This window comes from Natator depressus, chromosome 20 (genome assembly GCF_965152275.1).
Source record: "Natator depressus isolate rNatDep1 chromosome 20, rNatDep2.hap1, whole genome shotgun sequence".
In the NCBI taxonomy this organism is placed as follows: domain Eukaryota; kingdom Metazoa; phylum Chordata; order Testudines; family Cheloniidae; genus Natator; species Natator depressus.
In genome coordinates this window covers 13109424-13134258 of record NC_134253.1, presented here as the reverse complement: position 1 = coordinate 13134258, position 24835 = coordinate 13109424, and the positions used below count along the sequence as shown (strand labels likewise).

General features: G+C 61.2%; 1 protein-coding gene across 2 annotated transcripts in view; it reads left to right on the top strand.

The window, feature by feature from the left end:
* Positions 1–23929, top strand: part of ITGA5 (integrin subunit alpha 5) — a 49842-nt gene extending 25913 nt beyond the window's left edge. For both annotated transcript variants that reach the window (XM_074935002.1, XM_074935001.1), the window contains exons 11-30: positions 110–162; positions 2745–2953; positions 3383–3574; positions 4423–4468; positions 5120–5227; positions 6906–6961; positions 8037–8191; positions 8499–8636; positions 9833–9900; positions 11587–11737; positions 12159–12251; positions 13007–13086; positions 13401–13481; positions 13801–13906; positions 14362–14514; positions 17005–17106; positions 17703–17816; positions 20430–20531; positions 20893–21015; positions 21698–23929. In XM_074935002.1, coding sequence (XP_074791103.1) covers positions 110–162; positions 2745–2953; positions 3383–3574; positions 4423–4468; positions 5120–5227; positions 6906–6961; positions 8037–8191; positions 8499–8636; positions 9833–9900; positions 11587–11737; positions 12159–12251; positions 13007–13086; positions 13401–13481; positions 13801–13906; positions 14362–14514; positions 17005–17106; positions 17703–17816; positions 20430–20531; positions 20893–21015; positions 21698–21781 — 2214 coding nt within the window. In that variant the 3' untranslated portion in view covers positions 21782–23929. The remainder of the gene's footprint in view (positions 1–109; positions 163–2744; positions 2954–3382; positions 3575–4422; positions 4469–5119; positions 5228–6905; positions 6962–8036; positions 8192–8498; positions 8637–9832; positions 9901–11586; positions 11738–12158; positions 12252–13006; positions 13087–13400; positions 13482–13800; positions 13907–14361; positions 14515–17004; positions 17107–17702; positions 17817–20429; positions 20532–20892; positions 21016–21697) is intronic.
* The last annotated feature ends 906 nt before the right edge of the window (positions 23930–24835 follow it).

The following is a 24835-nucleotide window of genomic DNA, read 5'->3' as shown; positions in this document are numbered from 1 at the left end:
CCTGAGAGGTTTCCTCACTTGTGGCAGGACGGGGGAGTGGTGGGGGCAGAATCCATGGGGAATCTGCAGCCTAATTGATGAACCCAGCGCTCCCTTTCTCCCGCCCTAGATGGCAGCCTACTTTGGCTACGCGGTGGCTGCTGCTGACGTGAACAGCGATGGGTGAGTGGGGGCCCTGCTAGCCGGGGTGTGTCTGTGCCATTACTGGGGGGTTGATGGATTAATGGGGGCAGTTGGGTCAAGCAGAAAAGGGCTGGGCTGTGTTGTGGGGGCAGGGGGTTTGGCATTGGAGGCATAGCAGTGTGTGGGGGAGGGGAGGCACATGGGGACCTGTGTAGTGCAGGGGTTGGGGGGGCAGAGCTCGGAGCCCACTGACCCAGCAGCATCCCCTGTCGTAGGGGATGGGACAGAGCAGCATCCCTGACCCCAGTTCCCCCCGCTCTCAAGTGCTGGGTCACACACTTGGAGAACCCCCTCCACCCCCAAAACCCTTTTGCTTCATTGCAAGATATGGCCTGCTGAGAGACATCCTCACCCCGCCCCCACCATGGCCTTGGTTGCTTGGAGCAGGAGCAGGGTTGAGGGTGGGGGTGGGGTAGGTGGGAGCGGGGCCCGGAGGGGTGTGTGGGAGGGGGCGGGGCCCGGGGGGCTGCATGGGAGCAGGGGCCAGGGGGTGTGTGGGTGGGAGCGGAGCCGGGGGGGGGGGTGCGGGAGCAGGGGCCAGGGGCTGCATGGGGGAGCCAGGGGTGTGGGCGGGAGCAGGAGCCAGGGGTGTGTGTGGATGGGAGCAGGGCCCAGGGGGTGTGTGGGCGGGAGCGGGCTCCAGGGAGGGCGGAAGTGGGGGGTGGGGGTGGGGGTGGGAGTGGCAGCTCCTCTCCCCTCTGAGGAAGTGGCTGACCTCAGCCCTTGGCTCCTGGCGCCTCCTGCAGCAGGCCCAGATCTGATTCGAACACACACCCCCTGCTCATGCGCACCCTCCCACACGCACACAACTCATCCCCTTGCACGTGCAACCCTCCCACACGCACACAACTTATCCCCCGGCGTGCGCATGCACACACCCCCACCCCCACCCTCCCGTGCACACCTATGCACACACCCTCTGCGCGCACACACTCACAGGGCTACAGGAACCCCAGAGGATCCTAGCCCCTGGGTCTCACTAGGTGAAGGGGATGGAGCCCGGTGGCAGCGCTGGAGCCAGGGGGTCGGCTTCTCCCCAGCCCCATGGGGGAGCGGGTTGCTCAGCCAGAGCTGTGTGGCCTTTTCTGCCTAGGCCAAGGCTGCCAGCAGGGACTGGTTAGCACCGCATGTGACAGGGGTTGTGACAGGGGACATCTCCCCACTGGGCTGCACCCTTGGTTCACCCCTGGGCCTCCCTGGCAATGACTGGGTGTGTCTGCACTGCAGTCAGATACCCGCCCCTGCCGTTGTCTCCAGCTAAGGGGCTGTTTCACTAGCTCTGGGACCCTCCCACCGCACAGGGCCCTAGAGCCCGGGCTCCAGCCCGAGCCCCAGGGTCTAACCCGCAATGAAACAGCCCCTTAGCCTGAGCCAGCTGGCACAGGCCCGCCATGAGTGTTTAATTGCTGTGTAGACATACCCTGTGGGGCCAGGTGACCCTGCTCTATGCCCCAGCCCCATAAAGGGGCTTGGCTCCCAAGGCTGGAGGTGTTTCATCTGCCACGGGCAGGTGCCTGTGGCCCCAATCCAGCTGCCTTCTCAAGGTTCAGGTAGGGCGACTGCATGGTACCTCCAGTAGGGGCTGGGATGGCAAAGACAGTGTCTGAGCTCCCACCACAACACAGCTGTACCCACACATGCCGGCGTGAGACACATGTGCAGCTGTTGCCATGCAGCTGCCCTCTCTGGCCTCTCCTGCAGGTGTTAACTGGCTGTGGAAGAGCTTTAAAAACTCACGTGAAGTGGCTGTCCTTAGGTTTCAGAGTTAACACGACACAGATGTTTTTTTTTAAAAAAAGCCTTCTTCCCAGCTGTCAGGGCGAGAGGCTTTATAGCAAATGGCCGTTCGGGTTCTGCAGCATGTCGGTGGCAAGCCCCAGGGCCCCACGTGGGCACTGGGAAATCAGGACTCCAGGGTTCTGGTCTCAGCTCTGGGAGGGAGTGGGGTACAGTGGTTTGGAGCAGGAGTCTCGTGGAGTGTCAGGACTCCTGGGTTCTAGTCAGGGCCCTGTCACGCCTGACACGTGGTGAGTTGTGGCGGGGGTGGTTCCAGGTGGCTTGTGGGCCCGGAGTGGAGAGGAGGCACTGTGGGGGAGGGATTGTTGGAGAGTGAGTGCACCCCACAGTGGTGGCTCCTCTCCCATGGGGCTGGGCTTGGCTCCCTGCTCCGGCATGTGGGGTCGCAGCATCATTTGGGTCTGGCCTGGCCACCCCTCCAGCAGGTTGCGAGGCCCAGAGCGGGAGCCAGGCTCAGCCTTTTGGGCAGGAGCCCCCGTCGTGGGGTGAATGTGAGGCGGGCTCACTCTCCAAACACCCACGCACACCCCAGGCTCCTCTCTGCCCAGGGCCAGGAACAGGGCTGCGGATGACCTGGCTGCTGGAGCAGCACCACCAAGCAACAGTGTGCTGTGAATGTCGCCCCCTGCTGAACATGTGGTGGAAGGACGAGTTACCCACCGGCTCGGCAGCCCTCAGTGCCCCTCTGGGCCTGTCGGCTGCTCTAGCACGAACCCAGATTCGAAGCCCCTGCTCTCTCTTTCTCTCTCCCCTCCACCCCGAAGCCTGGATGACCTGCTGGTGAGTGCCCCGCTGTTCATGGAGAAGACAGAGGACGGGCGGGTGCAGGAGGTGGGCAGAGTCTACATCTACCTGCAGCAGCCCCGCGGCATGGAGCCCAATGCCTCCATGGTGCTGACCGGGCACCAGGAGTTCGGCCGCTTTGGGAGCACTGTTGTCCCACTGGGAGACCTGGATCAGGATGGCTATAATGGTTAGTGCACATGCGCGCATGTGATTGTCGCCCCCTGCTGGCTGCAGCCGACGCGGGATTTAAGCTAGGCGTGTGCGCCTGTGTAGTTTGACCACTCCCTGCTGCATGTCAGGGGCCCGGTGCTGGAGCCCCCTGCTGGGTGGAATTACCAACTGTGGAGACCCAGCGGCCCTCGCCCACCTCAGAGGGCAGGAGTGTGAGATAGAAACCAGGGGAAGGGTCAGTCCCTGCAGCCCTCGCTGCCTGGCATTGAACGGGACGGCTCCATGGATGAGCTTGGCTCCTGGTGGCTGGCTGTCTTTCCCAGCCGTAAACCCCTAGGCCCGTTTCCCTGCTGCCTGTGCTGGGGGCGACGGATGGGAGCGGGGTCCGGCTCTTTCAGGGTGCCTCACACTCCTCTGTTGACCTTGGTGTTTGTCTCCCCTCCAGACATTGGCATTGGGGTGCCCTTCGGCGGGGATGCGCAGCAGGGCGTGGTGTACGTGTACAATGGACAGGCAGGCGGGGTGAACACCCAGCCTTCCCAGGTCCTGAAGGGGCACTGGCCGCCCGGCCGCTCGCCTGACTTCTTTGGGTTCGCCCTCCGCGGAGCCAAGGACCTGGACGGAAACGGCTACCCAGGTGAGGGCTGGCGCAGGGGAGACTTGGCTCTGCCCCCTGTGACTGCCTGGCCCTCTTAGTCCCCATGGGGGGTGGGGTGTCAGCCACCTGGTCCCCGGGAGAAGCAGCCAGCATCATGACTCTGAGCACAGATCGTGCCCGGTGCCTGAACTGGCTGTTTGGAGGCTGCACTGCTCTCTGTCTCCAAGAGGAGGCGCTGTTCCTGGCAGGCTCCATTCCCTTGCCTGCCTGTCCGTCTCTCCATCCCTGGTTGGCTCTGGGCTCCCCGTTCTTGCCTCCTGCACCCTCCTCTCCCCCAGTTCTAGCAGTGTGCATCTGGGACAAGTGCTGCTTCTAGCGCCTCCTGCTGGGATGCGATGCCCGGCTCTCCCCAGGGGGGAGACTACACTCGACATCTGCTGGGCTAGCGCAGCCTGGGTGGGACTCTGGGCCAGGCTGAGGTGCTGCGGATAGCTTAGTGCCAGTTGGAATGGTGCTGAGTGCCATGGGATAACCTGCCACTCGCCTGCCCACCTTCCTCCCATCCCCCCTGGCAGCGAGCTCCCTGCTCGCTCCCCTCTGGCGCAGACCCTGCCCCGTCCCCCTGGCAGCAAGCTCCCTGCTCGCTCCCCCTGGACAGACCCTGCCCTGTCCCCCTGGCAGTGAGCTCCCTGCTAGCTCCCCTCTGGTGCACATCTACCGTCCCCCTGGCGATGAGCTCCCTGCTTGCTCCCCAGCACAGGGGACGCACAGCACTGAAGGAGCCCTGCCCGTATGCTGCTTCCCCTTCTCTGTGGGCTCTGGCTCCTAGGGATGCTGTCCTGCCGCAGGATCCAGCTGATCTGTGTGTGTGTGTGTTTGCCCTGCAGACCTGATTGTGGGTGCATTCGGAGTGGACATGGTCATGGTGTACCGGTAGGTGCTGTTCCTCTCTGTGGGCTCTTTCCTGGGGATTTGGGGGCTGGTTCCAGGAGCCCACACTGTGTGGGTCAGCAATGCCAGGCCTGCCCTCAGCCATGGGCTGTGGGAATCTAAAGGCACCACTGCCCCAGCCCACCATAGTGTTTCTGCACACCGGGTCCTTGTGCCCACCTGACCGTCTGCCCCTGCCCTATGCTGGCTGCCCCCGGCTGGAGGTTACCCAAGCGGTGGTCCTCTCCAGCCAGCTTGGAACTCGTTTCCTAGAGTGTCGGCAACACTGGGGGATGGCATGGGAGCCAGCTTGAGCCATGGGCATCCCCGGCTCCTGGCTGGCATCGCTTTGGGCATGGCGGGGAGGGGAAGCAGCTGCTCTGGGGATTCCTGGCCCAACTGGACCAATCTGGAGTCAGATCCTCTCTGGTGTGAATGGCCCAGCCCTAGAGAAGCATGGGGCTGATTGACACCAGCCAGGGAGCAAGCCCCTCGGCAGGCAGAAGAGGCAGCGTCCGAGCTGTCTGGCCCCATTTCCCATCACCCCTTCAGGGTCAGCCCAGTCCCAACCCTGCCTTAGTCCCTTCAGGCTGTGAATATAGCATGTGACCATCTTCCCTGTCATTCCTGGCCCCCTGCCCCCCCCCCACACAGAGGCCGCCCCATCGTCTACGCCAGCGCCTCCCTCAACATCTTCCCTGCCATGTTCAACCCTGAAGAGCGATCCTGCATGCTGGAGGGCACCAACACCCACGTGGCCTGGTAGGTAACACACCCCCTTCGAGATGTGTCCGGCCGGCAGGGGGTGGAGAGCACCGGGCGGGGCTCAGGGCCTCCCTCCGGACAGGTGCTGCTTCCATCGACTTCTTCTGACGCAGCTTGCCTGTCTGAGAGTCTCGGCTGAGGTGACTGGCTGTTGGGTTCTCCTTCACTTCTTGCCCTGCACTGCCGCATCTGTGGTTAAACAGCTGTTGCGTCCCACCCCAGAGGTGGCTGCACTGCAGTGTGGGGTGGTGGGGAGCGCACTCTGTGCATAGTGTGCACGAGGATCCGGCAAGGCAGACGGCCCCAGCCCCGTCAGCGGGGCTAAGCGGGTGTCGGGCAAATAGCGTCTCCTTTTAGCTTTTGTTATGAACTCAAGTGCTGGGGCTGGCCTCACTGAAACACTGCCAATGAACTCCGCTCTGGGGGGGGGGACCCCCCCAACATCCCCCTGGGTGTAACCCCGCGTAGCTGGATATGGCGTGTGTGAATTGCCCCCTGCGGCTCGTTGGTCTCACTCCAGGGAGGCGTGGGGGGTTAATGTCCCCCGGGCCTGCTGGGGGTTTGTTTATCCCAAGCTATTTATCCGTTGCTCAGCAACAGGGGCTGCTGGCCGCCTGCCCTCCCCTTCCATGAATGAGCGATTGTGAAGCACTTGCAGCCAGCTGGAGGGAGCTGGGGCGCTGGCTGTCCGGCCTGGACCGTGGGGCTGCGGGCGGGGCAGCTAGGGGGAGGCAGCTTCAGCCCTGGAGTGGGGGCGGATGGGGGTATCGGCATTAGAAGGGGGGAGAGGGTGGGGAGGGGGATCGGCAGTGGGGGTGGGGAGGGTTGGCAGGATCAGCATTACAGGGGGTAGGGCGGCAGGAATGCCTCAAGGGGCCAGTCAGGTGCTGCTCCTGATGCCCCTATGTGCTGTAGCAGCCCTCCGCACCCTTCACCCTGGGAAGGATTTGACCTGAAGAATCCCCTCGCTCTGATTATGATCTTGCTCCCACCTCCAGTGGTTTGCTTGCCTTCGGGGTTAACGATTAACCAGGGGTTGCTGGTAACCAGCTCACAGCTGCACCAAGGACAGGGTGCGAGATAGGGATAGGTCCGTAACTCCGGAATTGGGGGGGCAGCAATCTAAGGGCTATTTGGAAGTGGGGAGGCGGCAGCCCTGGAGCTGTCACTGGCTCTGGGGTAACTGAAGATCCTGGGATCTGGGTTCAGGGCTCCAGGGCTCTCCTCCTTGGGTCCAGCTGTCGCCCAGCCTTGGGGCAGCCCAGGTCTGGTAGGAGCACAACTTGTGGCCATAGTGCAGACCAGGGGCCCCGTGCCCATTCCCAGCCCTGCCAGTGACTCTGGCCGGATCAGTTCCCTGCTCTGTGCCTCAGTTTCCCTGTTGCACCATGAGGAAGGCGTCTCTCTCCATCCACCTTCCCAGAGGAGTGGGTAACTAAGGGGAGGGCAGAGCCTGGGACTTGGGGTGAGCACTCCTACGTCCTGCTCCTGGCTCTGCCACTGACCATCTGCACTGACATGGGTTGCCAGGTCTGTGCAGGGCTCCCGAGCCATTGCCCCCTCGGTGGGTAAGTTCTGCCCCTGTGCTGTTTCTGGCAGGGCCCTGGCAGGCTCTGCCAGGTGTTGTCCTGCCCCAGGCTCATTGCATGTCTTTCTCTCTCTCCCGCCTCGGCAGCATAAACCTGAGCTTCTGCCTCAACGCCTCGGGGAAGCACGTGCCCGACTCCATCGGTGAGTAATGAGCTCGGGCGCCCGTCAGAGCAGCCAGGAGCCCAGTGCTGCCCCAGATCTTCCCAGAATCCCCTGGTCTGGGGTCTCACTGTCCCGGGGCACTGGGAAACCAGGCAGCCAGTGGGGGCGTGTCCATTTTAGTGTGGGGTAGGTAGCGAAGCAAGGTCAGGGCTTGGGTGGGAACCAAGGGGGCAGCGCATACTGCTGTTGGTGAGTCAGTAGGGGGTGCTTGTCCCCCTAAGGAAAGGTGGTTTCATGGTTGAGGCACTGATCTGGGAGCCAGGACTCCTGGGTCCTACACTCAGTTGTGCTGCTCCCTTGGGGCAAGTCATTTACCCACTTTCCCTCAGTTTGTCGCTGTTCATGAAGTGCTGGTAACTCGCTCTCAGTCATTTATTACCTGATGGATTTTTGAACCAGTATCCCAGCACGGTGATGGGGCACTGTGCTGCAGGAAGTGGGGTGAGGGCTCAGCAGAGGGCGCTCTCCCCACGCAGTCGATGCTGACCCCAGCACTTGGGGACACTGCTGTGTTTCAGATGAGATGTAACACTGAGGTCCTGGCTATTCGTGGGTATTAAAGATGCTCTGATCACTGTTCCCTCTAAGCTGTGCATGTGTGTGCGCGCACACACAGATCCTAAACCCCACGCACACAAAAATTTGCACAGAAGAAATTTTTTGCGCACACGGCCTGTCAAAAATTAGAGGGAACATTAACATTTTCCCGCGGTTGGGGTGACCTGTTTGGTGACCTGTGTCCTTGTTCAGTTCAGACTTGGTAATTTCTTTCTGCCTATAAATTCCCCTTAATTCCAGTGGGACATAGGAATTCATCTTTACTTCCTAAACTGCTTTGTAAGGTTGCTGTGTGCTGTTAAACAGCTGCTGAACCCTGCCCCAGAGGTGGCTGCATGTCAGTGGTAGATGAAGAGCTCCCTTCTGAGGCCAGCTGGTGCCTCTGTGAAGAGAGGTGGGGAGTTAGTGGGGTTCTGCTGAGTCCCGGAGCCGTGACTGCAGAACTGCCCTGGCCCCTGAGCTTTCCAGTCACCCTGGCCTCTCCTTCCCTCGACAGGGTTCACTGTGGAGCTGCACCTGGACCACCTGAAGCAGAAGGGGGCCATCAAGCGGGCGCTGTTCCTGCACTCCCGCCAGCCCCACCTGGCGCAGACCATCAAGGTGCACAATGGCGCCCTGGAGGAGTGCAGGGAGATGAAAATCTACCTCCGGGTAAGTGGGGTCAGCCCAGCCGAGAGCCGCAGCCCTGCACTGGGGTAACCCACCTGATCCCCAGGGGGCTCAGAGCCAGCCCTTGCCTGTGAGGAGGGTATAGGGGGCTTGTTGGGGAGGCTGCCAGACCTGTGGTTCTCTCTGGCTCCCCAGCGCACGTTGCCCAGTGCACCTGAGCTCTCACAGCCACGGAAGGTCTGCGCTGGCCAGGCTGCCATGGCAGTGGAGTGCTCCGGGGGTCCTGGCCTGTGCCAGCCCTGGGCCAGAGCCGGGTCTGTGCTGCCCCTGAGCACTCCTCTCTCCCCAGAACGAGTCGGAGTTCCGCGACAAGCTGTCCTCCATCCACGTGGCGCTGAACTTCGGCCTGGACCCACAGGCCCCAGCAGACGCCCACGGGCTGCAGCCCATCCTCAACTACCTCACCAAGAGCTACATCGAGCGGAAGGTGCGAGGGGAAAGAGGGGTGGAGACCTGCTGCTACCTCCCAGGGGGACTGGCGCCACACTGCCTGGGCTCCTCTGTAGCGGGTGCTGAGGACTACAGGCTCTGTTCTGGTGGCAGGGCCTGGCCGGGGTAGGGGAGCCCCAGCTTGGATCTCAGAGTTGGGGGGTTGCCGGCCTGGCTTTGTCAGCAGGGCCAGGCCCTGGGAGGGAGGAATCAAATCGGGCGCCCAGGGCCATTTTCCAGGGGCTTTCCTGCCTGCTGTGCCCCCAGGAGGTCCCCTAGATCCAATCTCACCACGAGAAGGTGCCTCTTCCCAGGCCGCGGGCTCCTTAGCACCCCCCCTTGGAGCCCGCATACCAGCTCCCAGCTGCTTCCTGCCCTGTTCTGTTTCCGGTTGGCCCTGGCACTGGGGGTATCATATAATCATAGAATATCAGGGTTGGAAGGGACCTCAGGAGGTCATCTAGTCCAACCCCCTGCTCAAAGCAGGACCAATCCCCAACTAAATCATCCCAGCCAGGGCTTTATCAAGCCTGACCTTAAAAATATCTAAGGAAGGAGATTCCACCACCTCCCTAGGTAACGCATTCCAGTGTTTCACCACCCTCCTAGTGAAAAAGTTTTTCCTAATATCCAACCTAACTCTCCCCCACCGCAACTTGAGACCATTACTCCTTGTTCTGTCATCAGCTACCACTGAGAACAGTCTAGATCCATCCTCTTTGGAACCCCCCTTCAGGTAGTTGAAAGGTAGGGCAGGCAGAAATAAAACACCCACCCCCACCCCCCCAGCACTGCCATCCCCACCCCCTGATGCACCAGTGGAAGAGATGAGGCCCAGGAGGGCACCATGGGGCCGGGTGGATCCCCATGTGTGTGCACCATGGGTCTTGGCTGTGTGGTCCCCCAGCTCTCTATGGGGCCCTGGCTGACTGTGCTGTGCCCATCCCTCTCCCATCGTGCCCCAGGAGCTGAGGGGCAGAGCGCTGGGACAGGGCCTTGAGTGCTAAGCTGGGCAGCTCCGTGGTCTGCACCAGGCTCTGGGGTTCACCCCGTGCCACCTCGGGGGGGGCCAGTCCTGGGGCATGGAGGCTGCTGTCACTGTAGAGACAGCAGGGGAGGGGGTACCCCATGACCAAGGGACACAATTTGGAGGGCTGCTCACACAGACCCCCACCCCTTCTCTCTGACCTCCAGGCCCAGATCCAGCTGGACTGTGGCGAGGACAATATCTGCGTCCCCGACCTGCAGCTTGACGTCTTTGGGTAAGGCTGGCAGGAGGCACTTCGGGCAGGGGCAATGCCCGGGGGCATCTGCAGTGACCAGCTCAGAGCGTGGGGTGAGCTGTGGGCAGCAGCCTGCCCAGGGGGAGCAGCCCCGCCCTATGTGGGGAATGTGGTCTAGCGGTGCTGGCTGGCAGAGACGACTGGTGCCTGATGATAGCGGGGGGGGGCACAATTTAAAGGTTCCCCCCCAAAGAACTTGAGTCACGCCTCCCCCCAACCCTAGTAGCCCTTCCCTGCAGCTCCCAGCTGTTTGCTGCTCCCTCTCCCCACGGCCGCAGCTTGCCGCTTGCCAGCACCAGGAGCTGCCTCACAGGGAAGGGGCCTGGCCGGCAAACCCTGGAAGAAATTGGGGGGGGCATGACCCCATGTGGGGCCCCCCCATGCATCACCTCTGCAGGCTGGGAGCTAGGACTCCTGGGTTACATACCTAGCCTCCAGCACCCTGCCCACGTCTCAGTGAAGGGTCCATGCTGGGACCAGCGCTGAGGATGCTCTGGGAAGCCCGGGCATAGGGCAACCCCCCGCAACCCCCCGTCAGGCTGAGGGTGCAGAGGGCTGGGAGCAAGGATCAAGGCCAGCCGCCCAGGTGGATGAGAGCAGGGCACTGTGCATGAGTTGCCAGCGGGGCGGAGCAGGGAGGGGGCACAGTTAGGGCTAGGGAGGGGCAGTTAGCGCTGGGGGCGGGGCAGGGAGGGGGCTATGAGTGATGCTGCTCCCCCAGGCTGGGTTTCTGGGCTGCAGCCCCATCTTTTCTGGGTGCTTGCGTGTGGCAGAGACCCTGGGGAGTCTCTTTACCTCACCACGAGGTGGGGCTGTTCCTTAGGGCACCTGCTACCTTGGACTTTGGGGCAGGTCTGCCCAGATCTGGCTGGGACAGCGCAGGAGTGGTGTCTGGGGGTCATGACTCAGGTACCCTACAGCAGGATGCCAGCTTCCCCCCCACCCCCCCCATCAGCTTCCTTTCCTTCCACCTCCCTCCCTCCCTCTCCTGCTGCCCAGGGTGCCCAGCGGCTGATGGTGCCCTGCTCTCTGGGTCATGGGGTGTGAGAGGAGAGCTGCCCCCTGGGGGTGGGGCTGGGCAGTCCCCGGAGGCCCCAGCTCAGAGGGGTGGGGTGGGGATCGCCTCTGTCTGGTGCGGGATGGGAGCCCAGGGACGCTGCCCGGAGTGCCCCCCTCTGCTCTGGACCTGCTCCAGTTTCTCCCGGCCCCATGGGCCTGAGGCAGCTGGGTCTGGTGTGGTGCTCACCCTCCTGGCAAGGCCCCGATGTGGTGAGAGGAGGGCAGGAGCTCAGCCCCCTCCCTCGCAGAGCTCTGAGCCCAGCCTGGAGGAGGCCCACTGCGGTACCCCAGCTGCGTGGGCGACGTGACTCCCCCTCCCCCACACACGTGGCCTAACGCAAAGCAGCTGTGCCCACATATGGAAGCCCTTAGCCTGGCGCTGAGTGTAAGCGGAGCTGGGCGGAGCGCAGGCAGCGTGGGCACAGCTGTGTGAACAGCAGGTCCCCCCCCACTAGCTGCTGAACGGGGGTTCTGGCTGGCAGGCGCTGTGCAGGCAGCAGGTAGACTGGCTATGCCGTGCCGGGGTGGGAGGGGCCGTGTCTCTGGATGTGGCAGCGCCAAGGCCAGGATGTGCCCGCTGGTTCTCATGCCCGTTATGCCCTGCAGGGAGCACAGTGTGGTGTACCTGGGTGACAAGAATGCCCTGAACCTGACCTTCAACGCCCGCAACCGCGGGGAGGGTGGCGCCTACGAAGCCGAGCTCTACGTCATCCTGCCCGCTGAGGCTGACTACTCTGGGGTGATCCGCAACCATGGGGTAGGTGGCAGAGACACCCAGGGATCGGAGCACCCCGCAAGCCATGCCGCAGCTGGCTCACAGCTGGGCAAGGCCCTCTGCTCTGGGAGTGATGCAGGATCCAGGGACATTGCTCACGGCTGCTCCTTCGCAGTGCCATGGGGCCCATGGCCCTGGCTCGGGGCTGCAGCTCCTTGGCATGGGCCCCTCGGTGCCAGTCTGAGCCCCCAGAACAGGGTGGCCTGGCATGTGCTGCCTGCTGTAAGGGGACCCCTGGGGACGGGACTCCTGCAGGGGAGCTCAGGTGTGCCTCTGCTCCCCACAGCAGGGTGGGTACGGGCAGAGGACCCGGTATCTCCTCTCCCCTCCATTCCCCGTCCTCTGCAGACCCCCTTCCCCTGCAGCCCTGCTCTGATCCCAGCTTTCTTCCCCTCCTGTGCAGAACTTCACCAACCTGAGCTGCGCCTACGAGTCAGTGAACCGGACCCGCATGGTGATCTGTGACCTTGGCAACCCCATGAAGTCAGGCACCAGTGTGAGTAGCTGTCCCACAACTGGAGCACCCTGGAGAGCTGCCCCGGGCAGTCCTCACTGGACAGTGCCCTCTGCTCCCTGGGAGTGGCCACCTAACTGAGAGGCCAGGCAGGACAGCTGGGTGCCATGGCACTGAGGTGTCTGGCCATTTCCAGTGGGCATTGGGGAGGGTGGGGTTTTGGGGTGCCCGGCCTGGTGAGGCTCCAGGTGTGGGGGTGGTTGGGTGCTAGGGCAGGTGGGCATTGGGAAGGGCAAGGCCAGTGGGGCACAAGGGTGGCTGCATGCTGCGGTATGTGGGGCGCTGGGACAGCTGGGCATTGGGGAGCTGGGGAGTGGGGGTGGGGCAGGCAGGGGAGCGGGGGTGGGGCAGGCAGGGAATTTTTCCCTTTGTCCCCAGGAAATCTGCTGCTGGGAGCTGCTGGCATGTGTTGCTGAGGGCCCAGCTCCCCTTCGGATGAGCCCAGGGGCACGTCAGGGGTGGGCAGGGAGCTGGGGGCAGATCGGGGGAGGGGCTGTGAGGGGCCGGGGGCAGTTCGGGGGAGGGGGGAGGTCAGGGAGCTGGGCTGTCAGGGGCCAGGGGCAGTTCAGGGGAGAGGGGAGGGCAGGGAGCTGGGCTGTCAGGGGCCGGGGGACACATTGGGGGCAGATGGGGAGCTGGGCTGTCACGGGCCAGTGGGCACATCAGGGGCGGGTGGGGAGCTAGGTCCTTCCAGGGAGCTGGGAGAATGGAGCCATTAACTCTCCTCTGTCCCTCAGCTCTGGGGGGGCCTGCGCTTCACCGTCCCCCATCTTCGTGAAAACAAGAAGACCATCCAGTTTGAGTTCCAGATCCGGAGGTAATGCCAGGCATCCTCTTCTCCATAGCCCCATTGCTCCCTTAGGGAGGATCCCAGGCTGGAGCCCAGATGCGCCCAGGGCTTAATTTGTAATGAAAGAGGTGCCAGGGCTCAAGCGATTTTTTTACATTCTTAACAAATGTGGCAAGTCCAGAGGTGCCGGGGCTCTGACCGGCCACGCCCGGAGGTGCCAGGGCTGTCCCCACGGAGGGAGTGGGCCGTCCCATGCAGGGGAGCAGGGAGCCATGCGGGGCGCAGCAGGGAGCCGTGCAGGGGAGCGGGCTGCTCCGTGACACGCTCTGCTCTCTCCACAGCAAGAACGAGAACAACTCCCGCAGCGAGGTGGTGGCGTTCCCGCTCCGCGTCGAGGCCTCCGCCAGGGTCTCCTCCCACGGGTGAGTGTGCCCAGCCTTGAGCCAAGGGGGCCTGGCCTTGGGGGGGCCAGCACTGAGTCCAGGTCCTGCTAGCTGCTCCTTTGTAGCCCCCCAGTGCCCCTCCAGAAAATGGCCCCCTCCCCCAGTCACTAATTCACATCCTGCCCAGGCCGGCAGGGAAGCCCTGGCCCAGCTGTGGCTGTTCTGTGGCCCCTGCATGACACGAGTTCAGCAGCTCTCAGCGCAGATCACCAGTGGCCCCACGCTGCAGAGGCTGACTGGGCTGCAGGGACTGATCCCCAGGGCCAGCAGCCAGTGACCACCTGCGCCTGACCCGCAGGGTCTCCAAGCCTGAGGCCGTGTCCTTCCCCATCTTGGGCTGGAAGCCTGGCAGAAATCCAGAGAAGGAGCAGGACGTGGGCCCCGAGGTGCAGCATGTGTATGAGGTGGGTGTCATTCGCAGCACAGCTCCCCTGGCTGGCAGCATCGGGGCAGGGAGCAGCGCCATACCCCCTGCAGGCTGGGTAGAAGCAGTCCAATCTTCCAGCCCCTCTGCTGGGGGATACTGGGGGGGCTGCGGGGCCAGGACAGGTTGGGGAGGGAGGTTCTGTGGGGCCAGTATGGGAGGAGAGGGGCTGCCTGTGGGGCTCGTCTGATCGGGAGGCCCTGGGGGCCCATACTGAGAGGGAATGTTTGGGGGGGTGCACACTCCACCGGGGCACTCTGTCCATGCCAGCTGGAATGTCCCACTCCCTGCTTTCTCCTCTCCTCTCGCCTGGGGGTCATGGGCCCCAGGAGGCCACAGCACAGCCAGGTGGGCTGCCCCATTCCCGGTGAGCTCGGCACCCCGCGGGACACTGCCGCCTGGCACAGACCCTCCCATTCCTCTCTCCCCTTGCAGCTGGTGAATGAGGGTCCCAGCACCATCAGCCATGGGGTCCTGGAGCTGAGCTGCCCTGTGAGCTTCCAGGGGAAACCGGTGATGTACGTGACCAACTACTTGGTGCCAGCCAACTGCACCTCCAGCCAGCCTGTCAACCCGTTGAAGCTGCAGGTAACTGGGACGCAGGGTTGGCCCCGGGCAGGGTGAGCCTTTGTGTGCTGCGATGGGCTGGGGCTCTCCACTAGGGGGCAGTCCCCTAACCATGCTGTCTGCACAGGGGCCTGGGGCAGAGCAGCAGGGGCTCAGGTTGGGCCAGCCACGTGCTGAGTCAGGGCTTCCAGGGGCTGGCAGTTGGGTGGGGGTTGGAGTTTGTTTCAGGAATCGCAAAAATTAGTGAGTTGGGAGGGACAAGCACAGAGGAGGTGAGAGCTTCTGGGAAACCAGCTAATGCCCCAGTCCTGACCTACAGCCCCTGCTACTCTCGCCCTGCCCCCCATGCTCCTCATTGCCACCCGCAGCCCCTGCTTTGGCAATGACCGATGGCGTTGAACTATATTGTGTGTTTCTGTGCGGGAGATGCCGTCCCATGCCCCTTCTTGGCTCCTGTTGCCGATGTCGCGTTGCCCGGAGCAGCTCAGGACTTTGAGTGCCGAGTCAGGCAGACTGTCAGAAGCAGGGCAGACGCCCCAAGTGGGTGGTATGTTCTGTAATTCGATTTCACCAAGCCAGTAACAACTGTGAAAACTCCTGGATCGCTGTACCAGCCTTACCATGGAGTCACAGACCCTCCCCTCAGACTCTCCAGTCTGTTTTGCCACTGGACTTAATGATAAATCGTCACACACACCAAAAATCACACCACATCCAAGAGACCAGTCACTTACCCCAGATCAACTGATGCTCTAGATCCTACTCCAAAAACAACAGCTGTAGCCAGTTCTTTACTTAACTGTTTAAAGGTTTATTAACTAGGAAAAAGCAATAAGGGAGTTATTTACAGGTTAAAGCAAGCAAATGTATACACACCATGAGTTACCATCTCAGTCCTAAGAGGGAAAGCATTGTAGTGATCTGTCTTTTCCAAGTGTCTTTGAATCCCCTGGGGATCTCTGGCCTCAGTTTCGAGTCTCTGGCCCTTCAGAGTTCAAACAGCCAAAAAGATGCTGTTTCTTCTTGTCAGGAATTTTTATTCCCTTCCCCCAGAGTTCAGGATGATGGGAGGAGTCCATGTGCATGTCTCCTCTTCCTGGGTGGAGGGTCTTTTGTCCTCTGACATTCCCCAGTGGTTTGTCTGGTTCTATTGGCAGTTTCAAAGCAAACATTTTCACATTGCAGAGCAGACAATGAAATCTGACCTTATACCATGGGACCCAGACATTATCAGTGAAATGAATACATTACTCCTGGGGGAATTCTGTGCCAAAAAATTAAAAATTCTGCACACAATTTTATTTATCAAAATAACACAGTATAATCAGATTAGTTCCAATATTTTGGTAATTTATTCCAAAATACCTGTCAGCAAGTCTGTCTGTAACAATACAAACAACAAAAAACATTTCCTGAATGTTTATTGACAAATAGATGCCTTACTAGGCATATTAATACAGAACTTTGAGTAATACTTCATTTAAACTACAATACAGAACCATATTTCCTGCCCTCCTCAGAAGCAGTGCAAAGGCTGGGGGGAATCAGGGTAACATAGTTGCTGAGGGAGAGGGAAGTAATTGCTGGGAAGAAGCCTGGATGTGAACTTGGAGGGTTGTTGGGTGTGGTTGGGAAAAGTATGGAACAGGGTTTTTTTCTGGGGAGAAGGGGGATTGTTAGGGAGCCTTCACAATGCAGACACTGGCTGACCCCCTCCCCCCATATGTCCCTGCACCCCTTGTCCACATGTGCCCCTGCGTCCTCACTCAGCCACCCCCCACTCCCATTCAGCCACTGCTCCAGTCTTCCCTCCCACTAGCCCTTCTGAATCCCAGTCTGTGGGCCCCACCCAGAAGCCCCATGTGCCACACACTGTCCATCCCCCCCCATAGCCCAAACCTCCTGACCTGGTCCCACAGGCAGGGCGTTGGAGGAATGCAGCCTCTTCTCTTCCCTATCTGCAGCTGGCGCTGCTCCTGCCTGGGAGCGGCGGCTCTGTTCTGGCGCCACAGCGGCCTCTGGTGGGTGAAAGGTGTAGCTGCAGCGCGTCTCAGCCGAATGTATTTTCTGCTGAGAAAAAAAAGTCTGCACGGCACATGAATTTTGCGCATGTGCAGTGGTGCAGAATTGCCCCAGAAGTAATGCACACAGCAATGTACAAGTATTCCATAGAGTCTAGACACGAAAAACATTCTTATAAAACTAATATCTATTTTGAGCAAAGCTAATGTACAGGTGACCTGGTCTGGTCTCCAGCTACAAAGCCGTCAGTTCTTAGCTAGTGCCTACAGCCTGGGCAAGGGCTGGCATCTCTCTTGCAAGGGTCACAGCTGGATTGCAGTCAGAGGGGTTGGCAGCTGTGGGGCAGGTCAGAAGTGCTTGCCTTTACCAGTGGGGGTGGGATCTAGCGGGGGCCTTGCAGGCCTGGTATCCACACCCTGCCCTTCCCTTGCACAGGGCATGTGGGGGGCCAAACGAAGGTGACTCACTCTCCTTGGAATGTGTTTGCAGCTGGAGCAGAGACCCACCGCCTCTCCCAGCTCGGAGCAGCATTACCTGCAGAGACGAGACGCAGCGTGGAGCAGTGGGTCCTCTGGGAGCCCCCACACCCTGGTCAGTGCCTCTCTGAACTCTGCACACCTCAGGCCAGGGGTCGTTGATTTCTGTGTGCAGCTGCACCCAGGGTGCCCTGTGACTGCTGGGGGAACAGTGCACAAGAATCAGTCTCCGCCCAGCCCTGGGAGTAAAGAGTCATGAATCAACACCCACTCCCCAGGGCCTACGGGCCTGGCACGCATGAGCAGAGTGTTACCCATGTCCTTGCCCTGTTCTAATTCAGGAGTGTTTGGTGCATCCAGCCTCCTGCCATTGCACCTGGATTCAGATTCTCCTCCCACTCCCACGCAGCACTGCTGTGTGCTGTCCCGCACCAGAGGTGGCTGCATTCTGGTTCTGCCACTGCTACCAGCCTCCTTTTCCATGCAGAGCCTGGTGCCAGCGATGGTTGCTCTGCCTTTCAGAATGCCGAGGCTAATCCCAGTCATTGGGCTCTCAGCCCGGGCTGTCTCCACCGAGCCCCCATTCCTGGGGCTGCTTGCCAGTGGCCACAGGTGTCCCAAGGTCTAATGTTGGAGATGGTCACTTCTATTCTGCTGGGCCCCAACCCTTGCTGTGTCCCTGACCCTCTGTCCAATGGCCTCTCCCCACAGAAATGCCCCGAGGCCGAGTGCTTCCAGCTGACCTGCCAGGTGGGGTTGCTGCAGAAGCAGCAGCGGGTCAGCCTGAAGCTCTACTTCCGGATATGGGCCAAAACTTTCCAGCAGGTGAGTGCTGCTCTGTCCCCTCCCACCCCCACCCCCCAGGGCAGCCATGTCTGGGAGCCCCCCACACATGCTCCCCATGTGGGCCTAGCCTGGGGCCTCAGCTTTCCTGTCAGCAGGGGCCTCCTGAGTCTCTGTCTGTCCCCCAGGGCTGCCAGCTCTTCTTTAGCGCCTCAGTCCCCTCCAGCCCTGGGTGTCTGCGTGGCTCCCTCCATTTGCCAGTGTGTTTGGCAGGCTGGGGGTGGGGCTCCCCTTTCCCTGCTCTGGGCAGGCTGGCTCTGCCATCTGTCTATCTGCATGGAGGCCCCACATTGCAGCTCCCACTTACTCAGCCCTGCCCTGGGGTCTCTCTAGGAACTCTCTCTCTCTCCCCCCTCGTCCCCCACACCAGGGGAGCTGTGACACGGATGAGCTCCCTGAGTCTCCACAGCATCCCAGGGCACCTGTTGCTCCCTCCCAACCAGGCTCTTTGCTCAGACCCATCCTACCTGGGAAGGGGTAAACGGGGTCTCGCCCCCCCACACACACACACACTCCTCCAGACCAACTCGTGAGAATCACCCTAGGCGGTGTCAGCTGCTTCCAAGGATTGCAGCAATGTGTGGGTGGCACACGGCACCAGCCTGCCCAGCCCCCAAGCAATCCCCAGCAATGCACCTGCCTGCCCAAGCCCCCAGCAATGCACCTGCCTGCTCAGCCATCTCCCAGGACCGCAGCAATGCACCTGCCTGCTCAGCCCCACAGCAAGGGTTAGCTGGGCTCCTGTCTGCCAGCCTGTGTCCAGATGTGAGGTGATAACAGCCCCTGGTGACTATCCCAACCCCTGCACTCTCCCAGCTCCATTGCTTGTTGCAACCACAAATTCACATCTGTTTCATAGAATCATAGAATATCAGGGTTGGAAGGGACCTCAGGAGGTCATCTAGTCCAAGCCCCTGCTCAAAGCAGGACCAATCCCCACTAAATCATCCCAGCCAGGGCTTTGTCAAGCCTGACCTTAAAAACTTCTAAGGAAGGAGATTCCATCACCTCCCTAGGTAACGCATTCCAGTGCTTCACCATCCTCCTAGTGAAAAAGTTTTTCCTAATATCCAACCTAGACCTCCCCCACTGCAACTTGAGACCATTACTCCTTGTTCTGTCATCTGCTACCAATGAGAACAGTCTAGATCCATCCTCTTTGGAACCCCCTTTCAGGTCGTTGAAAGCAGCTATCAAATCCCCCCTCAGTCTTCTCTTCCGCAGACTAAATTCCAGTTCCCTCAGCCTCTCCTCATAAGTCATGTGTTCCAGACCCCTAATCATTTTTGTTGCCCTCTACTGGACTCTTTCCAATTCTTCTACATCCTTCTTGTAGTGCGGGGCCCAAAACTGGACACAGTACTCCAGATGAGGCCTCACCAATGCTGAATAGAGGGGAATGATCACATCCCTCGATCTGCTGGCAATGCCCCTACTTATACATCCCAAAATGCCGTTAGCCTTCTTGGCAACAAGTGCACACTGTTGACTCATATCCAGCTTCTCATCCACTGTAATTCCCAGGTCCCTTTCTGCAGAACTGCTGCCGAGCCATTCGGTCTCTAGTCTGTAGCAGTGCATGGGATTCTTCCATCCTAAGTGCAGGGCTCTGCATTTGTCCTTGTTGAATCTCATCAGATTTCTTTTGGCCCAATCCTCCAACTTGTCTAGGTCCCTCTGTATCCTATCCCCACCCTCCAGCGTATCTACCACTCCTCCCAGTTCAGCGTCATCTGCAAACCTGCTGAGGGTGCAATCCACGCCATCTTCCAGATCATTAACGAAATTTGCCCAGGACAGAGCCCAGTGTCCTCTGATTGCAGCCTGGTCAGCTCGTCCTTTCCCTTCTCCTAACCCCAGCCGGGATCCCTTCGCTGCAACTGTATCTGGGGTCACCCATCGCAGCTTCTTCCGGTGCGGCGTCAGCCCTGCTGTTATGGCAGCCCCACAGCTGGTAGCTTAGAGCTGAGCTGGTGCTGTTGCATGCTGCTCTTGGTGCCTGTTGGGCCTTTCCAGCTAAGCAGGGTCAGCCCTGGTCAATGCTGAGATGGGAGACCAGCAAAGAGCACCCAGGGTGTGCAGGAAGCATTGGGGGATGCTCTCCCCTTACTCAGTGCTGACCCCAATGCAGCATGAGGGGGCGTTATGCTGCAGTGTGGGTGCCCCCAGGGTGAGAATGGCTGTGCTGCGGGGGGCAAGTTGGGTGCCAGGGATGAAGGGCTGACTGTGCTGCTCAAAGGGTAGTGGAGGGAAGGTGTAAAACCAGGGTCCTGGCCCTTCTGGTGGTGCCCTGCCCTGTGGGTGGGTCATCTCCCCACCCCAGAGGCAGCTGCATCTTGCAAAGCCCCTCCAGGGCTGTTAGCTGACCCCTGTGTTATCAGCACCCATGGCTTCCTGGACCTGAAGCCAACAGAAGCAAATTGCCCCGACATCTGGGCCATGCATGAGCTCCAAGGTCTGATTGCTGGCAGTGCCCAGCCCTGTCCTGAGCCCGCCCTCTCCCCGCGGCCATCGCCCAGCTGCGCCGGGGCACCCGCTACCCTCCAGATCCTGTTACTGTATGTTGCCAACCTGCCCTTCCGGGTTTCCCTGCAGAAAGAGAACCAGCCTCAGGCCCTGCAGTGCGAGGCCGTGTACCAGGTCCACAGGATGCCCTACAAGATCCAGCCCCAGGATTACCCCAGCGAAGCCTTAAAGGTCAGTGGCTGCCCATGGGCCATGCAGAGCGGGTGGGGCAGAGGGGGACACATGGGGGGTGCCTGGGGCAAAGTCAAAGCCCAGCCCAGTCCCAGGTGAGAGGAGCCTGTGGCAGGTCCCCACCCCAGGCCTAGTGACCAGCTGAGTGCGTGTGTAGGAGAGGGCCTTAACCTGCCGTTCCAGGCTGGTCAGCTCTCTGGGCCTGACAGCTCAGCTCTGGGAGCTCAGGGCGTGGGAACAAGGTCTGGGCCCACATGGGGTTCAGGAGAGCAGGCTGCTACAGGCCGGGGAAGCAGGAGGCTGTGAGGGGAGCCCAGGCCCCAGCTGCTGTTTCACCCTCCCCATCTCACGGCGTCGGCAGGTGTCCACGGCGATTCAGTGGGCGAAACTGGAGAGCAGCCACGGGGTCCCGCTCTGGATCATCATCATGGCCATCCTGCTCGGGCTGCTGCTGCTGGCACTGCTCATCTACGTGCTGTACAAGGTGAGTGCATGGGACCGGGAGCGGCCGGCTGGAGCTGGAGAGTGCCTGGGCTGGGGCTGGGGGGTGGCCAGCAGCCTCCAGAACCAGCCCTGGGAGCAGAGGCCTGGCTGTCCCCCTGCGGGCACACTGCACCGGGGCCGGCAGGCGTCACTCAGCTCAGCAAGACTCGCCGCACCACTGGGCGATCGGTGCCAGCTTCCCCAGGCGTGCAGCTGGGGAGCAGGCACTTCTCGCTGCCCATGGGCATCTATCCCTCCCCAGGCAGGGAACAGGCACCAGCACCATGCAGGTCCTGAGCCAGCGGTCTGGGGTCTCAACACCTGTGAACATCCACCAGGCTCCAGTGTGGGGCCTGCCCTCCGTGAGGAGGGAGCTCTCCACAGGCTGGGATAGAGCAGTGCCAGGGTGGGGCTGTGCCAGCACGGAAAGGGCAGGCGAGGGTCTCCCAGAAATAACTCCACCCAGGACTGGAGTTACAGCTCTGGAGCTTGGGGATCAGTAGGGGGAGGAGCTGGGATTCCTGGGTTCTATGCCCAGCTCTGGCGGCAGAAGTGGGGCAAGTGACGGGAGCAGGGGGCCTGGGAGATGGGGCAGGTGTTCTCGGGGCCGTTGGGGCATGCTGCTGGTGCCAGTGCTGCCTTGTGCGCTCACTGCCCTGCTTCTCTGCCTCTTGTCTCTGCAGCTGGGGTTTTTCAAACGCTCCCTGCCCTACGGCACGGCCATGGAGAAGGCTCAGCTCAAGCCACAGGCGGCCTCAGAGGCATAGCGGGGCCAGGGCCGCCCAGCTGCTCTGCGCGTCTGGGCTCTGTTTGTCTGTCTGTCTTGTTTGCTTTTTCTGGTGCGGCCGCCTCAGAGCAGCATCGGGGAGGGGCGGCGTGGCCTGGCACAGCAAGGACGGGCTGCACCCAGCAAGCTTGCCAATGGGGCAGAGACAGACCCAAGGAAGCCCCACCGTGGGGGGCCATGAGGTGAGCACCCAGGACTGCAGCAGCAACTGGAGAGCGCCCTGCCCGCTCTGTGCCTATGGGGTGGCATCTCTGCCTTCCCTCGGCGCCAGACCCCGGCAGCCACCCACTGCCCTCTGCGGGCGCCCCGGCGGGTCAGATGCTGAGGGCTGCGCTCTCCAGCCATGGGCAATACTTGAAGGCTGCCGGGAGGCCCTGCTGGGCTCTGCGGAGCCGTGGACTCCTCCCGCGGCCCAGCGTGAAATGCCGTCCCTCTGTCCGGCCGGCTGGTGTTGGCACAGGGTCATGGAGTCTGAACTGGACAGTTTACAAGCTGCCCGTCCACTCAGACTTGCCGGAGCTAGGCCGGACAAGCACAATCACCCCATGCAGCCACCGCCATGGAGCTGGGCAGGACTTCCTGCCTTCCCCAGCCCACTTCCTGTCTGAGGCAGCTCCCCCGAGGACATGATGGACACTTCCAGTCAGGGGTCCTCGGGGCCACTCTCAGCGATGCCAAAGATTGCAGCATAGGAAGCCGAAGCCATGGCCCGCCAGCTGTGCTCGCGCCAGCACTGAGCTCGCAGCCCGGCAAGTGGGGCGGGGCGGCCCCGGGGCTGCGGCCAGGATTCTGGGCTCTAATTTAAAGTCTCTCCAAGTGCAATAAACCCTTCGACGTCAGTATTAATTTTCTTAATTATGATCAGGAATTTTCTCGTGTGGTTGGAGGTCTGGCCCAGGTGCTCCCTGCTTTGCACTGACCCCACGCTGTAGGGCCAGCCCCATTCCCCTTCCCCTCCAGCCTCCTCGCAGCATCTCTAAATTATTATGTTATGTCTCCTGTATGAAATCTGGGGGTGGCCCCGAGCTAGCCCTGCACTGCCCTCCGATGCTTGCCCTCAGGGATGGCATAGCCTTGCAGGACCCCCATGGAGAGTGCTGGGTTTTGCCTGGCTTTCCTGTGCAGCTGTCCCCAGTCTGGGCAGACTCTGCCATAGAGAGGGATGCCAGAGCAGCCTACTCCGCGGGCTCTGCCCCATTGCCCCCTGGGCCAGCTGCCCCACACGCTGGTGCCTAGTCTCGCGGCCAGGTACCTGGTCTCACTCCCAGACGGCACTTGCTGTTGAACTGACCCCAGCCATTCCGGCGGGAGGGGTGTCTGAGGGGGCTCTGGGCTCCAGGTGGGCACTATGTGGAAAGGGCAGCTCTTGCCCTAGTGGCCCAGTCCAGATGCCAGCACTGCCGGTGCCAGCAAACAGGACAGCCAGGCTGCTGGAAGGGCCTGGACTGGAGCTACCGTGCAGCCAGACGCTGGCCTGGAGCCCCCATCCTGTCACTGGGATCCCAGGCAGCACACCCTTCTCAGGGCCGGGAACTCCTCGCTCTGCCAGGCTGAGCCAGAGCCCTGGATCCTGACCCTCCCTCTCCCGGGGCCGGGGGGGGCTCAGATGAGATTGTAACTCGTGCTCCCAGGGCCGTTCTGGGGTCCAGGCCGTCAGTGCCTCAGGCAAACTGGGGGCCGAGGCTTCCTTCCTCTCTCCTGCGGGCCATGGGCAGGGGATTGAGGGCGGGGTCCCGTGGCTGGGGGTGGGGCTCTGGCAGCTGCTGGATTCTCACTGGAGCGTGGCCCACTGGGATCAGGGCTCATCAGAAACGCCAGCCCTGCGGATCTCTGCAGCCACTCCCAGGGCAGGTGCAGCAGCCGAGAGTCAAAATTGCACTACAGCTAGCAGCCCCTGCCAGCCGGGGTGGGGGATCCTCTTCTTGGTATTTATCCTTCCACTTTATATTGGCTGTTCCAAACAGCCCCCCACCACCCTCTGCCCTCCGTGGGGGCAGATCCCAGCTCAGGAGGTCAGAGCCCTGGTGCCCCTTGGTGCTGTGTACTGGGGGGACGGTCCCTGGGACTGGGGCCCTCCCCATGGCGGACACTCTCCCCTCTTTGTTCTGTGTTGATTTGCTGTTGGTTTGAGAGAAGGGGGGGAAGGGTTGGAAATTTTTGGTGAATGGGGGAAAAAAAACAGGTTCCCCACCCTCCGCTCGAGGGAAAGTGGGGGGGGGCTGTTGTCACTAATTGGTTGGGGGGGGGGATCCAGCTTCCTGCCTCAGGGAGGCGCTCACTCTCTATTGTTTTATTATTAAATGTGTTCTAAAGACCCTTCCTCGCCTGGTCATTGATGGCTCTGCCTTGGTCACCCTCGGGCATGATTAGTGGGTGCGAGCAGCACTGGGGAGAGAGAGAGAGAGGACGGGACCTGTGTGTGTCTGTGTGCATGTGTGCTGCTGCCCCCTGCTGGTCAGGATGGGACCTGTGTGTGCGTATGCACCAGTGCACCCTGCTGGAGCACATGGGGCTGATGTGCCACTGCAGCCTGCTAAACAGGATGGGACCTATGTGTGCGGCTGCATGCGCTGCTCCCCCTGCTGGAGAGTGTGGGACCTGGGACGCCATGTGCACCAGCCACTCAGCAGCATCCCCAAAGCCTGTGTAGGGTGCCCCGGCTCCCTGTACAATCCGCGTGGGGAGAGAGGAGCCTAAGAACGAGCTCCCCAAACACCAGCCAGCTAAGCCAGTCAATAGCAGAGACCAGCGAGGGCTGGGGGGGTCCTCTCAGGTGCCCAGATCCAGGCTGCAGGGGGCGCCTTCCTCTGCTGGCCACTGCCCAGAGCCCCTCTCCTGGAGTCCAGCCCCAAGCTGGGTCTTGCATGAACAGCAGGAGCACATGCATCACTCCAGCTTTTAACCCTCAGCCCCAGGGCTTTGCACATTTACCCTGGATGTGGGAAACCCTGGTTCAATTCCCCTCTCTGACAGGGACCCCAGTCCCATTCCTTCTCCCCATCACCCAGGTAGGGGTCCTGGGCTATGGGGTGTT